The 20,532-nt window shown below is 33.3% G+C and overlaps 1 protein-coding gene across 1 annotated transcript; it reads left to right on the top strand.

Annotated features, from left to right (window-relative positions):
• Window positions 1–1,532: 1,532 nt before the first annotated feature.
• Window positions 1,533–4,765, top strand: LOC149546349 (uncharacterized). The gene is made up of 3 exons (XM_089791170.1): window positions 1,533–2,241; window positions 2,885–3,381; window positions 3,640–4,765. Exons 1-3 carry the CDS (start codon window positions 1,764–1,766, stop codon window positions 4,504–4,506), a joined length of 1,842 nt encoding a protein of 613 aa, XP_089647296.1. The 5' UTR covers window positions 1,533–1,763; the 3' UTR covers window positions 4,507–4,765.
• The last annotated feature ends 15,767 nt before the right edge of the window (window positions 4,766–20,532 follow it).

Raw genomic sequence — 20,532 nt, 5'->3', positions numbered from 1 at the left:
TTTTCCATGATAATTCAATTATTCATAATTTCGTGTATTATGTATTTCAATCTTTCTTCTTTTTTTAGCTTAGAAAAAAATTCAACCTCTAATTCCATAATAATGATTTATTTTCCACATGTAAATTTTTATCTTTGTTTTATTACAATAATTTTAATCAAGTTAATATATGATGCAATTGAGATATGACCCTCCTTATAAATATGATTCTCATTACTTTAAAAGTTTTATTGACCTACATTAGATTTAAATGTTATTTTCATTTCTTATAAAACTTATTAAATACAACTTGACTTGAAATTTGAAAATATATATTGTTTTTGCAAAAGTTGTTTCCAATCAAACTCTTGTGATCTATCATTATGCTAAATATTTCTTGTACTATGTTCTAATGATGAATCACAAAGTACGATTCAAAATCTTAATGTAAAAACAAAACATAATACAAAAAATATTAAACACAATTGAAACTCTTGCAAATGATTGTCATAAATAATAGAAACCTCTCCTCTTTAATATATGTTTTGTCACTCAACAATACTTCAATAATATTTGCCTCTCTTTTTAATTATAAAAATATAATAAAACTAATATTCATTTTCTTCAATTACTCACTTCCATTTTTATTAAAAAGACATTAATGCAAATATTTTTCTCAAGAGAATCTCCTTTATGCCTTTTTCAATATATTTTGTTTAGCAAAACTCATTTTTCAATTTTAAAAGTGAGGCCACATATTCTAATGACATCATAAAGAAACATCTTGGCTAGCATTGAAGGTATCAAGGGTTAGAAACGATAAAAAAAAAGAAATGTCACATCAATTGATTATGAATACCAAAACAGGGGTTATTGTTGTGGACGGACTCTTCTTCCCTCATTTATTTTCCACTCCTGTTGGATAGGATGTTCATACTTCTCTTATCTTTAAAGCAAGTATATAGCACATAATTTAATGCTGTATAAAATAGAGATATTGATTTCCTATCGTTAAATGCAGCAAGATCAGTGATCAATAAAAGGGACACGACTATCCTCCCTACAAAATGTACCGTTGATCAAATTTCAAAAAAATTAAAACAGGGTGAATTGTTTTGAAAATTTCAGCATTTGATCTTCATGATGTGCATATTTTGTGATCGAAAACAACAAAAACTTTGAGAAAAGTTCACTGTATTTTCATCAATCTAGAAAAAAATTGTTTGACTTTTTTCCTGTCTTTAGTACAATTTGTGTAGAGATTAGCCAACGCCCAATATAAATATATATTTTTATAGTAGAATGATGAATCACGTGGTACAACTTTATGAATACCCCACCTACCCCTAAAAATGCAGCCTCACCCAAAAAACCAAAATAGCTAAAAGAGGTAGTTGGGAGAAAGTAAGAGTGGTCATACCTCAAATATTTTAAATAAGGATATTGTTCTATTATATAAAATAAAACTGCGATGGCAACAGCGAAGAAATTTCAGGGCAAGTGACCGTGAATTCAAGGGCCCCTCTTCAACGAAAAAAGAGAAGGCATTTGTCGTATTTGGATTTGTTTTATCGATGGAATCTCCTCACAGTCTTTCTTTTTCCACGCCTTTTTGACGGGCCTGTTTTTCCATTTTTCCCTATTTCTTTGAACCAGGACTGCTCTTTCCTCCTCCAGTGAGACTCCATGACACCGTGATCGAGTACTTATTTAACGACATCATAATGCAGCGTATAAGACAGTGAACTTGAACAGTCTTGAAGGAAGCAACAGGGGAATTTGCCATGGCAACTCAGCGAGAACAGGCCAGCAGAGGGATCGATCAGAAGACGTACAATATCGTACTACGCTCTGGATTAAAATTTGAGAAGTCCAAACTTGAAGCAGCTCTGCAGAGTACTACAGCAGGAGGGGGAAATACTCTTCTCCATTTGGCTGCAAGTGTTGGAAATCTGCCAGTCGTTGAAGAGCTCCTGAAACTCAATCACGAACTTGTAAAGGCTACCAATGCCCAAGGAAATACCGCGTTGCACTTGGCGGCTCAGGGAGGTTTCTCTAATGTTGTACAAATTCTACTCAAAACAAAAGAAAGTGGCGTCAATGTCTGCAACAAGCGTAACGAGACGGCTCTGTTCAAAGCGTGCGAAAGCTGCGATAAGGACACAGTGGAGATGCTATTTGGCGCACATCCGTCAAGTCTACGGGAAAAGACGGCGGACGAGAGAACCTGTTTACATGTTGCAATAAACAGAGGATATTCAGGTCAGTCTCTTTAGGTTTCTGTTTAAATTTCAGGATTGTTTTGGCGTAATCATTTCTAATAGTTTCCACTAAGTTCTGGGTCGATATAAAATATTTGCTTAAGATCCTCGATACAATACTACCCTAGGGCTAGGAATGCCATTATTTATTAGTGATTGGAGTTGTGACACCCATCTAACAAGCATATATTTCCTGAGATAAATACTTTTTCCCCTATGTCTATTCAGATTCAGCTGTTTTCTACTCGTAAAACTGTACAGTTAAGAATGATTCTATCTGAGATTCTGAAATCAATTTTTTCATGAGTGCAAAATCTTAATAGACGTGTACTAGAGACAAATTTAAAAAATAGATGATAACCTTATTTTTGAACTCTTAGCTCCAGAAATTTCAGTCTATAATTCACTGGTATAACTTCAGCTTTGGTTTTGATAGCTGTTTGATGTATTGCATATATACTGCTCTCTTTTTAAGAAAATTAATGATTTTGTTTTTAAGGGATTAGGGCTGCTTTATGTTTTTAGTTTAGAGGGTTTTCACATTTCTCCACCTCACTGGTAAACTAGGCATTCGTTACCTTTGGCTATTTTGAAACGAGACCTTATCTAATTCAAGGTAACTAATTAGAGTGTCCCTTTTACAGATCTGGCCGTTTATATAATAGAGTTGACAGAAAAGGATTTAATCCAGGAGAAGTACAAAAATGGAGATACACCCTTGCATATAGCTGCTCGCAGAAACGACGCGGATATAATAAGGCGGTTAATAGAGATTGATCCCCAACTTTGCTACAGTATTAATGGCAACCAAGAAACACCACTTTCTGTTGCAGTGAAACTGGGGCATCTGGAAGCGGTAAAAGAGTTAATACAGAGGAGACCGGATGCTGTTGAAATACCAAATATTTGTGGAATGAACGTTCTACACCTAGCCGCCCAAGTTAGTCAAGTTCGGATTGTTGATTACTTGAATCAAAATGTGGGTTTATTAGATCTGGTTAACAGGGGACTTGACAAGCCTCCAGACGAAGAGCTGGGTAGAGATCAGAACACAGATCCAACTGAAAAGAAAGATCCATTCTTCAAAATACGCGAAGGAGACACGCCTCTTCATATTGCAGCCAGAAAGAAAAACTTCAATGTAAGTTTCTTCCTTTACGAATCTTAGCTTTTACCAAACAAGAATTCCTAAACCAGCTATTCAGTAGTTACATTCTGGGTCAATGTAATATTTCTTGTCTGGATCAGGTGAACTATATTAAAGTAGTTACAAATAAAGCGAAATGAATGAAAGTGTTAACTCTGGATATAGGATCTGAAGCTTATTCAGGAGACGAAATCTTAAGCAAGGTTAATTATTTCAATTTGTATGTAATGAATTGGAGTGTGCATTTTGTAGATGGTGAGTTCCTTGCTGGGTATAAGGGGGATAAACAAATTGGCTGTTAATGAAGAAGGTTTAACAGCCGTCGACATAGTGAGAGAGAACACACAGTATCACGAATCAGACAAGATAATTTCAGCGCTGGCTAGTTATGCACCCAGGCACAAGCCATTCCTGTACAGCGCTCCAAAGGTGAGCGCAGAGAAACACGAGGTTGCAGTAAAGATGGTGGACAAAACATTTGACGACAGGCGCAGCACAGAGCTAGTTGTGGCGGTTCTGTTAGCCACAATGTCATTCACCGCGGCTTTCACTGTTCCCGGCGGTTTTGAGGAAGGAAAAGGGTCACCGCTTCTACTTGGGTTGGACACCTTCAAGCTTTTTCTCATCTTTGATTGCGTGGCATTCTTTCTGTCGCTATTTGTGGTGCTGATGTGGCAGATGAGTACACCTATCACAACCGGAGATAAGGTGTTGTTCCTATGTATCACTAATCTATTGGTCTGCGCAACATTTGCCTTTACGGCGTACGGCTTCATGCTTGCGGTTTACGCCATGCTCACTGAGAAAGCTCCGAAGCTGGGTTGGGTGGTTCTTGGGTCGTGCTTGTGCATCTGCACCTCTGCTAATTTGACCTTCTTCTACATGGTTGCAAAGTTTTCGGTGGCGAAGGCGAGATTCAATTATCTGAATGGTCTATTCCCTTATGTTACTGATCGGGTGGGGGAGTGGGTGTGGAAGAAACTTGAAAAATGGGGGCCTTTGGATTGGATGCGCAAGTGTAAAAGCGAGTGCAGTGATATCTTCTTCAAGTGCAAGTGCCTTAAAGAAGATAGCAACCAGCCAAAAATTTGGTCTCATGGATCTAACAATAATGTTTAGATGAAGCTTCAAAATCGTGTTAATGTTAGGAGAAGTAAGAGAGTGTTAAAATTACTAATCGTTTTTAATAGTTTCTAAAAGCTTCCTTGACAAGCTTATGAAACAATAGCTAAATTAGAGTGGTGTGTGGAAGGTACAATGTAAGGGGGAATTTATTATAGTATTGTGACTGTACCTGAGGTAAATGCTATATTTACTGCAAATGAAAATAATATTGTGTAAGTTTTTATTATTAAATATTAAATAATTTTATATTTAATTGTTGTAGTGGTAGAAAATTTGTATTCTTGAACGAAATGTTCCAAGCTCAAATTTCATTGAGATTGAGATATCTATGTTTCATTTCTACACAGTATCATGTGTAGATCTACAAATATATGATTGATATGACGAACCTTTATTTTCATATACATAACAAATCATATTAAAACCTCAGGGGATGAGGAGGATGCCACCTTGGCTAACTCCCAAGATTATAAGATTTTGCAGGATTTGTAGGAAGAATATAAGGATGTGATGGAAACAAGGGATGAAAGTGAAGAGACTCTCATTGTTAAAATACAAAAAGATTCTCCCTTTGTAGCCAAAATGTGGAAATTGGATTGTGAAGAAAATTTGTCTCAAGGCACCAAGAACATGAAAAATGGTAACAAGAAGGACAGTCTCACTATCAATATTGTTGGCTACTCTGCCTCAAATTATAAGGAAATTCAACTTGCAGTGGAAATGAAGGGATTAGTGGATACCAACCCTAATATATCTATGAAACCTAGTGACAATTTCACTAAAATTAAGGAAAGAACTAGTCTTACTACTTCCTTTGACATATTGGTTTATAATGAGATCCTTTCCATCAAAAATATGGTGGAAAATCTAGATAAGGGATGAAATTATCTCATGTCAAATTAAGGAGGTGAAAGGAAAAATTAATAAAATCTTGAAGGATAGCAATAGTAGAATTTACTCCTACATTCAAAACTTCATGATCGACAACAACAAAATGAATATATCAAACCTTTAAAGTAAAATTATCCTACTCTAAACTTTATACCAAAAATTTGAAGGGTTAACACAAAATTCGTAGAAATGTATGAATAATTTTGACTTTCAACAAAAAACTATTAAATTCCTATCCTAGTTTATCTATATCTTTTGATATTAAATATTGAATCTTTTTTTGTTGTTTTGTACTTTGTTAGACTTACATACACAATTATCACTATTAAATTCAAATGTTACTTTAAATAATATATTTTAATTTTTTTACAATTGTATGTTTGGTTTGATTAGTTTTATTAATTTATTATCTTTTATTCATAAATACATATATACATGTATATATTAAAAAATTCATGTTATAAATCTAATATAAATATTTTACAGAATAAAATTAATAATATCTATATTCTTTAATATATTAATTTTCTATTATTTTTGAAAATAAAAATAAACAGTAGAAAAAGTAAAAATACTCACAAAGAGCCCACTAGGGATCAAGTCTTGCTGAGTGCAAGGATCAAAGACATCATAAGGGATGAGGCTGGGATCGTGCCCCAGTTAAATTTGGTAGGGTGGATGCTCCATAGTCCTTGGCTCTTAGCTGAAGAGGTTTTAGGCATGCATGGGCCCGTATCGGGTACCTAAAACTTGTTTGTGGATGACCTCCATAAAAAAAAAAAATTCAATAAATTTTTTTTTTTAAAAACTTTGAACTGTTATGAAACTAGGATAATTGAAGGGATCAATAGAGCATCTCCTTTATAATACAAATACTAGTTCATAATATATAATAAAAACATAATTCATTTTCTAAAACATTTTACTCCCAATTTTGAGGAGTGTGATAGTCATAGAACTAATATTCTTTAGAGAATCTTTTTAGATCAATTTCTAAAACAATTTACTTCCACTTTTGGAAGTGTCAAAGTCATAGAACAAGTATTCTTTAGAGAATCGTCATAATTTTGCCACATCTTTTTGACCGGTATGTCTATTTCAATGTTTTCTACCATATATTCTAATTTCACAAATACAAAAATTCCATAATGAGTGGCAATGTGAGTCTCGTTGTGTTATAATAGAACGCTTCAATTTTATTAAAGAGACTTGAAGTGACTTCCACTACATTTGTTTGGTTGGAATTGCAAACTTTTGTTTAGATGGAATTGGAGATAACAAGGGGTGCTTGTGCCATAGTTCCTGCCCTTGGTGTTTGTTGGCAAAATTGTATAGTGCCAATGAAGAAAGGCAAATGTTATGCATCACAACTGTAATTTGTGAATCATATTAAAGAAGACACCAAAGCATTTGAGAAGAAGCCATTGGAAAGAACAAAATATCAATTTTATAAATTGTATATAAGTATTCCACAGGTGAAAAACAACATTGCTTATAATTTAGTTAATGAAGATGTAGGTCTTTCAACCACAAAACTCAATAACAACAAGCACAATGCTTCCATGCAAAGCATGCCATGACACTTTCCATCACACATTATGATTCTAGGTATGATGTTATTGGACTGATTACTAAATTATGCTCTGAAGCCACTATAGATCTGTGATGAGGTTCTTCAAGTAATTCTGGCTCGTATTCATGTAGCTCAATTAAGATGTTGATGGATGATTAATAGAAGGTGAGCACCATTACCTGTGACAGAAAATTACACTCAAATTTGTAAATAGGAAAAATATATTAACATGCAAGCACAGTTTAGGTATCAACAAATTAAATTATTTATATATGATCAGAAATGAAATACCTTCTATTGTTCCAGTGGATAGATTTTGCAACAACTACCCTTCTTCCTGCCTCTTTTGTAGTTGGAAGCTTATTATTTCCATTCCTTGACCTCATTTGTGCAAGATTTTCCTAAAACCATGAAAACATGTAATTTGTCAATGCATTCAATAAAAAAATAATTTGTTTAGAATTCAGGATTCAATATATCAAATGAGAAACATTCAAAATGGATTGAAGAAGGGATTTAATCTACCAAGACTTTCAAAATGGATTGAAGAAGGGATTTAATCTACCAAAACATTCAAAATGCAATTAAATCAGAAACATTCAAAATGCAATCTTTTATCTATTAAAAATGGAGAGAAAGAAGATTCAATTTACCAAATACAATCTTTTTATCATTCAAAATGTAGCTAAATCAGAAATATTCAAAATGCAATCTTTTATCTATTGAAAATGGATAGAAATATGATTCAATTTACTGAATCAGAAACATTCAAAATACATTTTTTATCTATCAAAAATAGATTGAAAAAGGGATTCAATTAACCAAATCAAAAAATTCAAAATGTAATCTTTTATGTACCGAAAAACAGATTGAACACTACATAAATGAAAAGCCTTCACTTACAAGGTGCAATCTGAAGAGGATGTTATAGGGAATGGGACATTTGGGCCACAAAGAGCTCGAACCTCCAACATATTTTCATTGAATAACCTTTGTTTCTCACCATCAATGCCTTTTGAACAACCACAAATCTCATATTTGCTATTTGTAGACTTGCCAATTATTTGTTCCAGAGCAATAAAGCTCTTACATCAAACACTTTTAGCTCTCATAAAAAAAATTGCTAATTGTAGAAAAAATAAAATAGGAATTCGCTAGGGTTAAACCAAGAATAAATTTGTTTGTTGATTCATTTTGTATAGATTGGGCTTGGAACCCAAAAGGAAAAAAGTTAAGCTCCCATTTCTGCAACTTTCTAATGGCTGCCAAAATTTGGCTATGGGTATGCGGCTCTACTAGTGAGGATTTAGAAGAGGAGTCTAAGCCACTCAAATGGTCGCTTGCTGAGGAGCCCCTGAATCATCGCAACCCTCCTCAAGGTTAGGTTCAGGGTTAGGGTTTGACTATTGCTCCACCTGCGCACTTCCATATGCACCATTTGGCTCTGCCTACTAACAACTTAGCCTCCTCCAAGTTTAATGAAATGCCTTATAGGACTAACAACTACCACAATGGCATTGACATGATCGTCAATGATAGCAAGGGCTTTAAGAGGTGCTGGTGAGTAGTCAAACTATGTACTAAAATCAACATTTAGTACACAATAAATGACATTAAACTCTCTGTCTGTTCCGTAGATGCCACTAGCAGTGGATAATTATATGATTTTTTGAAAATGAAATTTAATTTATTCATTGCCTTTTTCTAGTTTGACCTAATCAAATTTAAGATTAATAATTTCTTTCTATTTTAATTAATATGGAAGAAATTTAAACTTTATAAGAAATCATGGTCCCAAAAAAATATTGAATTCTAATTGGTTAGACTAATTAGAACTAAAACAACTTGGTCAATCCAATAATTTCTTGCCTTTGGTAGGAACTAATAATTATCGACTCGGATTGGGTGCAAATGAGGCCTTTAATCAGAACATACATAATTTGACTTGTTACATTCTATATGTTTTGATGTTTGGAGTTCAGTACTGAAAATCTTTAATCTTCCTTGGTTATGCCCTCTTGAGTTCTATATAATTTATTTCAGATTGAAACTTTAATGACTAGAAATAAGCTTCCTTTAATGTGTTGCCATGGAACGTTGATTATTCTCTTTTTTGCATGGACCAACCACATTATTTATTGTGTTCATGTCCCATCAAATTTTGTATATCTATGCAGATACTAATATAATTAAGTAAACAATACGACATGTACTATTACAATGTACAATGGATAAATAGTCATCAAATAGTCAGGTGTTTTTGCACCTCCTGAATGTAATTATTTCCCTAGACTCTTCACACTTGATTACCATGGCATATTTTTGTTGTTACTGAATTTAAGCTTGTTCAATGCATTTCTCTAACCCCATTTGATTGCAGGAAGATGAGGATAGAAACTAGGTTACAAGGGCAAAAATGGGGTTTTGGAGCTTTTCACGGGCGTTTGGTTCATCAAATTCAGAACCTAATTTTTCCTTCCATCTTCCATTTTTGGACGAATTTTGGAAGATGCATCTTCCAAGAAATAGGTGGAATTTGAAATGAAAACCAAGTTATTGCAGACTATGAAATCATTTTAATTAAATAGCCGAGTCCATGAAAATTATGGTTAGGTTTTTGGAAGATGAAAGGGGCATCTTGGAAGATGAGGCGACATTGTTCTTCGACGATTTTTTTGGGGTTTCTAGCCCCATTGTTCTTGGGCGAGTTTGGGGTTTCTCTGGTTTTCTTGTTTATGTTTCTGGTAAGATTGTGTATAAATTTTTTAGCATCAATGTTTCAGATCATACTCCATGATCCATCATCAGGATGAGAGAGCTAAGAAAACAAAATGACTTCTTCAATGTTTCTTTGGTTGTTTATTTGGCTTCTTCTTGGCCGATGGCTATGGCTGTGAGGTTTGTTTGGCTTTGGACAATGATAATAGTTTTGTCTAGTTCTCCTCTCCCACACACCTTTTCATTTTTTGGTTTTTTGTTCAAAAATGAGTTCTAGTATGTGCTCATGTCATTACTTTTGATTACCTATATATATCATAGTTAAAGCTCTAATTATCTGTACCAATAGTAATGAAATGTAAAACTATAACAATATTTTATGAGGTCATAAAATATGTATAGATCTATGCAATACTATTAAATAGAGGCAACTCATAAATTGGTATTACCTCAGATATCAGTCATGCCAATGCCAATGAAATGAACAACTAAACTATGTAATAGTTTGTTGTTGTAATGAGTTCCAATTTAGTGCTCTGAGATATCAATGCAATACCACTAAAAAAAACCAAGTCGTAAACTATGTATGGATCAACTATCTATACATAGTTTGTGTACACATAGTTTATGAGGTCATAAATTATGTATAGATCAATGCAATTCCATTAAACACAACCAACTCATAAAATATGTATGGATCAACTCAATGGCTCCATTTCTATCTTCTTAGCAAAATAGTTAATATATGTTGTTAATAGTTTTTTTTGAATCTACTTAGCAAAATAGTCAATATGTGCTCAGTAATGAGATCGATGGAAATCATGTCAATAAAATGAACAACTAAACTATGTATAGATCAATGCAGAGATAAACCCTATTCCCACATGTCAACTCTGCTCCTTTTCATCTTCTAAAAGATGAACCTCAATTTTGATAGACCGAATGGTTTATTAAAATGCATTCATAAAAGCTCAAATTCAGGTTATAATTTTTACTTGTGTGTATGTACATACATACATGTGTGTGTGTGTGTGGATTTATGCATGTGTGTGTGTATATACATGTGTGTATACATACATACATGTGTCTCTATATGCATATACATGTGTTTGTGTTCATATATATATTTTTGTGTGTACATATAGAAAAATAGAATCAGTAATATGCATTCATTGCTACAAGAGTACATATATATTACATGGAGTAGAATGACACGTTATTGTTGGATTGTTCATTATGACACATAGTTAGGAAGACCACATACACCCACATTCTCACAGTTCTTTTTTCTTTTGTTGCCATAGCCAAACTACTGGTAGTCTAAGAAGACAGTCAATGGGTAAACGAATAAAAAAAAGAAATTCCTTTTGTAGAGACATTATTCATTCCAATGAGGTGGATTGTCATGACTAGATTCAGATGAGTAGGGAAGCCTTCTTTTCTCTAGCTCGTATTCTTAGGCTGAAAGGAATCTTGAGAGATATGATTCACTTGAAGTTAGAGGAACAACTAGTGATGTTCCTCCACACCCTTGGGCACAATTTGAGGAACTGCAAGATTGCCCATAACTTTGGGCACTCAGGAGAGACAGTAAGTTGGTACTTCCACAAGGTATTGATGACTGTCTTAACCCTTCACAGGGATTACTTCATACCACTCGATCTAGGCACTCCTCTCAAAATTAATGCAAAGGACAGTTTTGAACCATTTTTCAAGGTAAATCGTGAAATGTCTAGATTTTTATCCTTACCTTATTATTGCTTGAACATACATTTGATTCGTGTATCATATCCCATAGGATTGTCTTGGAGCTATTGATGGAACCCATGTTCTAGTGTGAGTCGATGTTGACATATAGGGTAAATATCATGATAGAAAAGGGAACTTGTTGCAAAATGTTATGGGTGTTTGCTCCTTTGATTGTAAGTTTCAGTACTTCCTTGCTAGTTGGGAAGGCTCTATTCTAGATAGTCATGTTCTAGCCTTAGCTTTGTCCAAAGCAGATCCACTTGTAGTTCCCCCTGGTAAATGAAATCACATTTTAATATACTCAAGGGTAGTTAAATGTTTCAAGTATTGAAAATATACTTTCTTTATGTAGGAAAATATTTTCTAGTGGATGCTGGATATCCAAATGCACTTGGATTTCTCGCTCCTTATTGGTGTACACACTACCACTGAAAAGAGTGGTCAAGAGAAAACCCAATAAACTCTGCACATGAGTTGTTCAACCATCAACACTCCTCGCTTAGAAATGTAGTAGAATGTATGTTTGGTATTCTAAAGCAACGTTTTCCAATCTTGAGACATGCAACATCTTATGGTATCATGACACAATCCTATATTTTTTATGCATGTTGCATACTTCACAATTTCATTATGATAGAGGATGGCCTTCCATTGGAAGTAGCTATTGAAGAGGAAGGTGATCGTGATGGGATAGAGGTTCCAGTGCTTGAGACATATGGGTTGTCTCAAGAGGATAGAAATGAGTGGGCATGATTTCAAGAAGATATAGCAAGTAGGATATGGGAAGATTACAAATCTCAAGAATAATTGAACTTTTATGGGATGATGTTTTTTATTTGATTAAAATGATGTGTGCATATACAATGATGGATGATTTCCTTTTTATGATGTTTATACCTATTGAATATTCTAGCCTCGTTGCATTAGAATGTATTACAAATGATAACCCTCTTAGCCTTACTGCATTAGGATGTTTAAATGTAATACATCAAAGAGTACCAAATGATGAAGATTATAAGCCCACTAATAACAAGAGAACAATGAATTTTTTGAAAATCCTATTTTTCTAATGTTAGTCCTTGTTGCATTCCATTTAAATTTAAACAACATTAACTTTCAATCTCAATCATATGATTAGTTTAAATTGTAATATGTTTATACCTATTGAATATGTTAGCAAGTAGGATATGGGAAGCTTATAGATCCCGATAATAATTGAACTTTTATGGGACAATGTGTTTTATTTGATTAAAATGATGTATGCATATACAATGATGGATGATTTCCTTTTCTTGATGTTTATACCTATTGAATATGTTAGCCACATTGCATTAGGATGTTTAAATAAAATACAACAAGGAGTACCAAATGATGAAGATTATAAGCCCACTAATAACAAGAGAATAGTGAATTCTCTAAAAATCCTATTTTTATGATGTTAGTCCTTGCTACATTCCATTTAAATTTAAATAACATTAACTTTCAATTTCAATCATATGATTAGTTTAAATTGTAATAAGTTTATACCTATTGAATATGTTAGCAGGTAGGATGTGGGAAGCTTACAAATTCTAAAAATAATTGACCTTTTATGGGACAATGTGTTTTATTTGATTAAAGTGATGTATGCATAAACACTGATGGATGATTTCCTTTTTCTGATGTTTATACCTATTGAATATGTTAGCCTCATTCAATTAGGATGTATTACAAATGATAGCCCTCTTAGCTTAGTTGCATTAGGATGTTTAAATGAAATAAATCAAGGAGTACCAAATGATGAAGATTATAAGCCTACTAATAACAAGAGAACAATGAATTCACTGAAAATCATATTTTTCTAATGTTAGTCCTTGCTACATTCCCTTTAAATTTAAACAACATTAACTTTCAAATTCAATCATATGATTAGTTTACATTATAGTACATTTATAGCTATTGAATATATTTGCAAGTAGGATGTGGGAAGCTTACAGATCCCAAGAATAATTGAAATTTTATGGGACGATGTGTTTTATTTGATTAAAATGATGTATGCATATACAATGATAGATTATTTCCTTTTTCTGATGTTTATACCTATTGAATATGTTAGCCTCATTGCATTAGGATGTTTAAATGAAATATAGCAAGGAGTACCAAATGATGAAGATTATATGCCCACTAATAACAAGAGAACAATGAATTCACTAAAAATCATATATTTCTGATGTTAGTCCTTGCTGCATTCCATTTAAATTTAAACAACACTAACTTTTAATTTCAATCATATGATTAGTTTAAATTATAATACGTTTAAAGAAATGACTACAATATATACTTTGTGAATAGAAATTGTAGAATATGGCATTTACTGAGCTCATGAAGAGCATGAATGAACCTGTTAGTATGAGCGAGATGTATTCTCCCATTGGTCTCAACAATATTGATGGATCTATTAGTGTGAGAAACAAATCCTTTTCTTCAAATAAGATAATATGGACAAAACAGATGGAACACAAGTTTATAGACTTTCTCCTTAAACAAGTTCATCTCAGATGAAAAGGTGAAGGTGGTTTTAAAAAAGAAGCATGGACTGCCATAAAGAGGACATTCAGTGCATAGATGAACTTGAATCTATCACGAGATTATTTTAAGAATAAGCTGAAATCATGGAAAGTAGGATATAGAGTAATGAAGGACTTGAAAAATACAAGTGGGTTTTCTTGGAATGAAGCAACTCAAATTGTGGATGCTAAGGATTCTATGTGGAATGACCTTTTGAAGGTAGGATGTTCTTTGTACTCTTTTGATTGAAAAATATTACCTTCTTATTTTAATAATGAAAGACTAACAACCTAATCCATTTATTTATGTTGCTTAGATGTAGAGGAGAGAATTCAAAAATGTAAAAATGTATAAGAGGTCACCCTTCCAATATTTCAATGAGTTGGCTATAATTGTTGGAAATGACTTTGCTGAACGGTACACAACTACAACGCCTCTTGATGTTGAATAAGGGAACCCTATGAATGATGCATTCCACCTGCTTGGTGAAGATGATACTAGTTGTGATACACCACTTGACAACCAACTAGATTTGGGTGAAGAGTTTTATCATTCCGATCAGTTGAGTGCAAGTGATAGAGGTACTCCTTCGCCACCATCATCAAGGAGGGGAAAGAGGAAGAAGACAACTCTAGCTGCATCATTGGATGTCATATGCGAAATTATGAAGGAACTGAAAGATGGCCTTGGTAAGCCTCAGATTGTAAAAATGGATAAATCTAAAGAGGATAATGTTTTGAGTGCCGTGTATACCACTCTTAAAATTGTTCCTAAACTGAGTTGAGGTGTTTTTCTTAAAGCACATAACACCTTCATGCTTCAATGCGAAAGAGCCAAAGGGTTCTTGATGATGGATGAGGTGGAGAAAGTGCACTAGATTGCAATGATGTTTGGTGCAATTTAGCTATTTCAGCTAGTAACTGCTACTTTCAGCAATTTTTTTGAGTAGAAAAAAAACTATTATATAGTTTACTTCATTTTATTGGCATTAGCATGATTGGCATTTGAACAAATTCCTATTTATGAGTTGCCTCTATTTAATGGTTTTACATTGATATCTAATAATACTAAACTTGAACTCATTATTGAGCACATATTAACTATTTTGCTAAGCAGACTAGCAACAAACTGTTGCATAGTTTAGTTGTTCATTTGATTGGCATTGGCATAATTGGCATCTAAAGTAATTGCAGTTTATGAGCTCTCTCTATTTAATGGTATTGGATGGATCTATACTTAGTTGATCTAGCCATAGTTTAGTTGTTCATTTCATTGGCATGATTGATATTGATCAATACGTAGTTTAGTTGTTCATTTCATAAACATTGGCATGATTGGCATTTGAAGGAATTCTAGTTTATGAGTTGGCTTTGTTTAATGGTATTGTGTTTATCTCCCACAACATTAAAGTGGAACCCATTATTGAGCACATATTGGCTATTTTACTAAGTAGACTGGCAACAAACTGTTACATAGTTTAGTTGTTCATTTCATTGGCATTGGCATGATTGGCATATGAAGAAATTCTTATTTATGAGTTGCCTATATTTAATAGCATTGCATGGATCTATACATGCTTGATCTATCCATAGTTTATGACCTCATAAACTATTGATATAGTTGTACATTTCTTTGCTATTGGTACAGATGATGAGCTATTATAGTATATTATTATGTGTAGATGAACTATGTATAGATAAGAGCCAAGATTGGCATGGATCTATACATACTTGATCTATCTATAGTTTACTTGTTCATTTCATTGGCATGATTGGCATTGTTCAATACATAGTTTAGTTGTTCATTTCATTGGCATTTTAACGTTTTGTTTTCATGGTGCATTTTTATATTTAATAGTGTGTTTTCACACCACCATTCAGATCACAACACTAAACTAGAACTCATTACAACACTACATTGTTACATAGTTTAGTTCATTTTATTGGCATTGGCATTGGCATGATTGATCTCTCATTGCACTAAATTGGAACTCATTACAACAACAAATTGTTACATAGTTTAGTTGTTCATTTCATTTCATTGACATTGGCATGTTTGGCATCTATAGTAATTCTAGTTTATGACTTAGCCTTGTTTAGTGGTATTGCATTGATCTCTCACCGCACTAAATTGGAACTCATTACAACAACAAAATGTTACATAGTTTAGTTGTTCATTTCATTGGTATTGGCATGATTGGCATATGAAGTAATTCAATTTTATGACTTGGCCCTGTTTAGTGGTACTGCATTGATCTCTCACTGCACTAAACTGGAACTCATTACAGCAACAAACTATTACATAGTTCATTTCATCGGCATTGGCATGATTGGCATATGAAGTTATTCTAGTTGGTGAGTTGGCTCTGTTTAGGGGTATTGCATTGAATCAATGACAACACTAAATTGGAACTCATTACAACACCAAATTGTTACATAGTTTAGTTGTTCATTTCATTGGCATTGGCATGATTGGCATCTGAAGTAATTCTAGTTGGTGAGTTACCTTTGTTTAATGGTATTACATTGATCTATGACAACACTAAATTGGAACTCATTGCTAATTAGAGCTATAATTGAACTATACTTATGTGGAATACACCGAGTAGCAAATGATGAATGCTCAATTGTAGAACTTGAGAGCATATGCTGATAGAAATGTACTTTGGCAGATGATTGTATAGTTCATGATTATGTCCCATGTTATATCTATAAGTCCTAATTTGATTGGATATGTTTTTATTTCGTGTCTTCTTGCCCCTATTTGATTTCCTATGTATGTTATTGCTGACAAGATTAACAAAAGTATTGAGAAAGTAGTTTTCTATTTTTGTTTTTCTAATAGATGATTGTACAGTTCATGATTATGTCCCATGTTATATATATATTCCTAATTTTCTTGGATTTTTTTTATTTCTTGTCTTTTTTTCTCTATTTGGTTTCCTATGCATGTGTGCAACCTAATAGGATTATCAGTGGTATTGACAAAGTGTCTTTCTTTTGTGTTTTTCTGGTTGATCCTAATTTGTTGATATTGTGAGATGACAAATGTTGATAGAAAAATGAGCTATCTAATGATTTTTTACTATTCATGTTTTTAAATGGTCAATATTTTTGATGCTACTCCTTGGTTTATTCCACTAAAAAATAATCAGGTTTTACTTCTTCAAGCATGTTTAGTTTGTATATGCAGGATTGACCATCTAACAATACAGACAGTAATGGGAAGATTGACTAGCATATGAGAGGGTTGCTAGCCGAATGTGGGGCATAAGGGTGCAGAGGATGGATTTTTCACACCACCATTCAGATCATGGATATTGTTCTTTACCATCAGTTCATGGATATTGTTTGTGTAGACTGTGGATTTCCCCATGTTTTAATATTAAAGGGTGTGTTTTCACACCACCATTCATATCATGGATATTGTACTTTCCCATCAGTTCATCGATATTGTTTTTCCATCTTCTATCTCATGCTACATATGTTACTTTGAATTATTGATCATATTCATAATTTGAACATATTTCGAACACTAGTGTTTTGTACTTTTTTGATAGACTCACATTCTTATTTGAATGTTGGTATCCATTTATAATACTTGTTTTTCATATTAAAATAAGATTTTAAAAATCTACATTAAATTCCAATTCCAATTCGAAAATGAACAACCAAACACAAGAAAGGGATTTTCCCAATCATATTCTATTCCAATTTCTAAATTGGCAACCAAACGCAGAAGATGGATTTGTATATTCATCTTTTGTGTCAACCAAATGGTCCAACTATCTTCCCAAAATGCAAAACTAGGTTTTCGAATACCTGATTATGAGATAATAAGATTTTGAGCCAAATTCCTTTTCCCCAACCAAACAGGGCCTAAACCATCGAATAATGCAACATAACGTATTATGCTATGAAAGAATATGGGCCGACATGTTTGAATAATATACTTGCTTTAAAGATGAAAGAGAAAAATGAACATCCCCTAAAACGAATGTAGAAAATAAATGACAGAAAGGAGAGTCCATCCAGAACATGCCTTCTCTTTGGCTATTCATGGTCATTTGACATGGCACCTTTTTCGCATTTCTCCCTTCAACGCTGGCCAAGATGCTTTCTTATAGTGCATGACCCCTCGAGAGGAAAAGTACCTGCAAAGTGGAGAAAACGTAAGTGCGGCTGGAGAAACAGATTGTTTTTCAAAGATAAGTGAAGGAGACACGCCTCAAGTAAAAAATGCTTCAATGTAATTAAGTTTCTTTGTAAACAAATCTTTAGTTTATGTCCTTAAATCTGACAAGATAATTTTAGTTTTGGCTAGTTATCCTTCGAAGTGCAAGCCTTTCTTGTACAGCGCGGAGAAACACGAGGTTTCAGTAAAGATGGCGGACAAAACATTTGACGTCAGGCGCAATGCAGAGTTAGTGGTGGCAGTTCTGTTGACCACAATGTCTTTTATGGCGGCCTTCACTATTCCGGGCAGTTTCGTGACGGAGGTAAAGGATGGAGAATTAGATAAGATCTTGGGTGCACCAATTCTGCCAGGACTAGACTCACTTAAGCTTTTTCTCATTTTTGACTGTCTCTCTTCGTGGCGCTAATGTGCCGGATGAGTACACCTATCACAACAGGAAATAAGATATTATTCCTCCATGCTACTAACCTATTGGTTTGTGCCACGTTTGCCTTTACGGCCTATGGCTTCATGGCGCAATGTACGCCATGCTTGACTGCAAGGCTCACAACCTGGCTTGGTTCATTCTTGGGGCCTGCTTGATCACATGTGGTTGTGGTAATTTCGCCTTTTTCTACATGGTTGGAAAGATCTCGGTTAAGAAGGCCAGATTAACCACCTTAATGGTCTACTTCCTTTTCTTCCTGAGCTCGTGGGAGAGTGGTTGTGGATGAGACTAGAGTGATGGGGGCTTTTGGACTTGGCATGCCTGTCCGCAGTGGCTTGCATTCTTTTATGCGATCACCATGAGGATATGGTTAAGAAAGGGAACGACTTAAACATCACATACTAAGCTTAATTCTTAGATCAAAAGTGTTAAATAGTCAAACTTGACTTTTTTTTCCCCAAGCTTAATTCTTCCCTTACTATATGATATTTAAGAGTGACCGAAACTAAGAAAGATACGACTCACAATGATGAGTTAGAGAAAGCTGATACGACTCAGAAGGATATGGATAAGGTTTGAAAATTTGTGTTTACAAGTCTATCATATCTTTCAATTTCTCAGTTTTGTGGCGCATGGTAATATATGCCTTCAGTGGTTAGAGCTTGGTGTTTGCATGACTTCAGCTGTATTCAACTATGTCTTACAATATGAATATGTGTGTTTCATTGGAAGTGTACAAATTATCTATACTTCTGATAGAAACCCATGTCGGGCAATTCGTACTAATTGTATATTTGTATGTTCACCTTGAATATTTGAGATTCATATGTATGCTTAATACCTATATATATATATATATATATATATATATATATATATATATATATATATATATATATATATATATATATATATATATATATATATATATATATATATATATATATATATATATATATCAATTTGTAAGTTCTGTATGTCTGACGGTACACAAATAGATGTTGGATTGCAAATTATCATTCTTAATCTTTTCAACACATCCAATGTATGAAATTCTTTTATCATTTAATATAATTTGAATTTGAAGAAAATGCTTCCAATTTTCTTTGGAGAATTGCACTATGGATTTTAGATTATTTAATCAACTATTTATAACTTAGAGATTGATTGCTCTAGTGCAGTCTTTATTAAGATCTTCTACTTAACTTGGGCATCTTTGATCTAGATATTATTAACACCTACACTTCATTTTGTGAACAACCTAAGACTATCAAGTATGTTTTGGCTTGTACCAATCCAAGGAAGGACTTCTTCAAGGGGTTTAAGCCCACTTTTGAAGGCAAATGGTTTTGCTAGAAGATTGGTAACACTTTGCATTCAAATTTATCTAGATCTAGTGTAGTTTTAAAGTGAATATTCTTTTAGCATTTATATTTTTTCATATTATATTTACTATTAATGTTGATATAATTATTTTTCTTATAGTTAAATATTTTTCTATAATGTTCTTATATAGATTTAAGTGCAAATTAATGAAGTTACACTTGACCCTACACATTTTTTTGCACTTCTAAATATAGAAGCCATGACTACTTTTATAATTACTAAAGAGTCATTCCCTTCTACCTCCCATTAAGATCATACACTTCCACATGAGCATAAACATGGACATAAATAATTTATCAAAATGATTCCTAACATTTAATCACATTATTCTTTAACCTCCTTATACATATCTAGATCATAGGTTTAAAAAATTTGTTGATTCATTTTAATTAACTTCTTCCCTGATCAAGTGTTTTGTCACTAATTGACAAATGATTTGACCATAAGGTCAACACTATCTCCCTAGGGGTCCTAGGACCTCTAGGAACATATGTTGTCATATAATGGGTTAATAGGGGTCACAATGTGTCCT

This window comes from Cupressus sempervirens, chromosome 7 (genome assembly GCF_028749045.1).
Source record: "Cupressus sempervirens isolate cs-2001-9-10 chromosome 7, ASM2874904v1, whole genome shotgun sequence".
Lineage (NCBI taxonomy): Eukaryota > Viridiplantae > Streptophyta > Pinopsida > Cupressales > Cupressaceae > Cupressus > Cupressus sempervirens.
The sequence above is the reverse complement of the archived record's forward strand: the minus strand, read 5'-3'. Positions and strand labels throughout refer to the sequence as shown.

What these genes read in the sequence shown, in the direction of transcription:
- LOC149546349 (XM_089791170.1), top strand. Translation starts at nt 1,764, where the DNA reads ATGGCAACTCAGCGAGAACAGGCCAGCAGAGGGATCGATCAGAAGACG. An exon ending in AATAAACAGAGGATATTCAG is followed by an intron (nt 2,242 to 2,884) that starts GTCAGTCTCTTT and finishes TCCCTTTTACAG; the next exon opens with ATCTGGCCGTTTATATAATA. An exon ending in CCAGAAAGAAAAACTTCAAT is followed by an intron (nt 3,382 to 3,639) that starts GTAAGTTTCTTC and finishes TGCATTTTGTAG; the next exon opens with ATGGTGAGTTCCTTGCTGGG.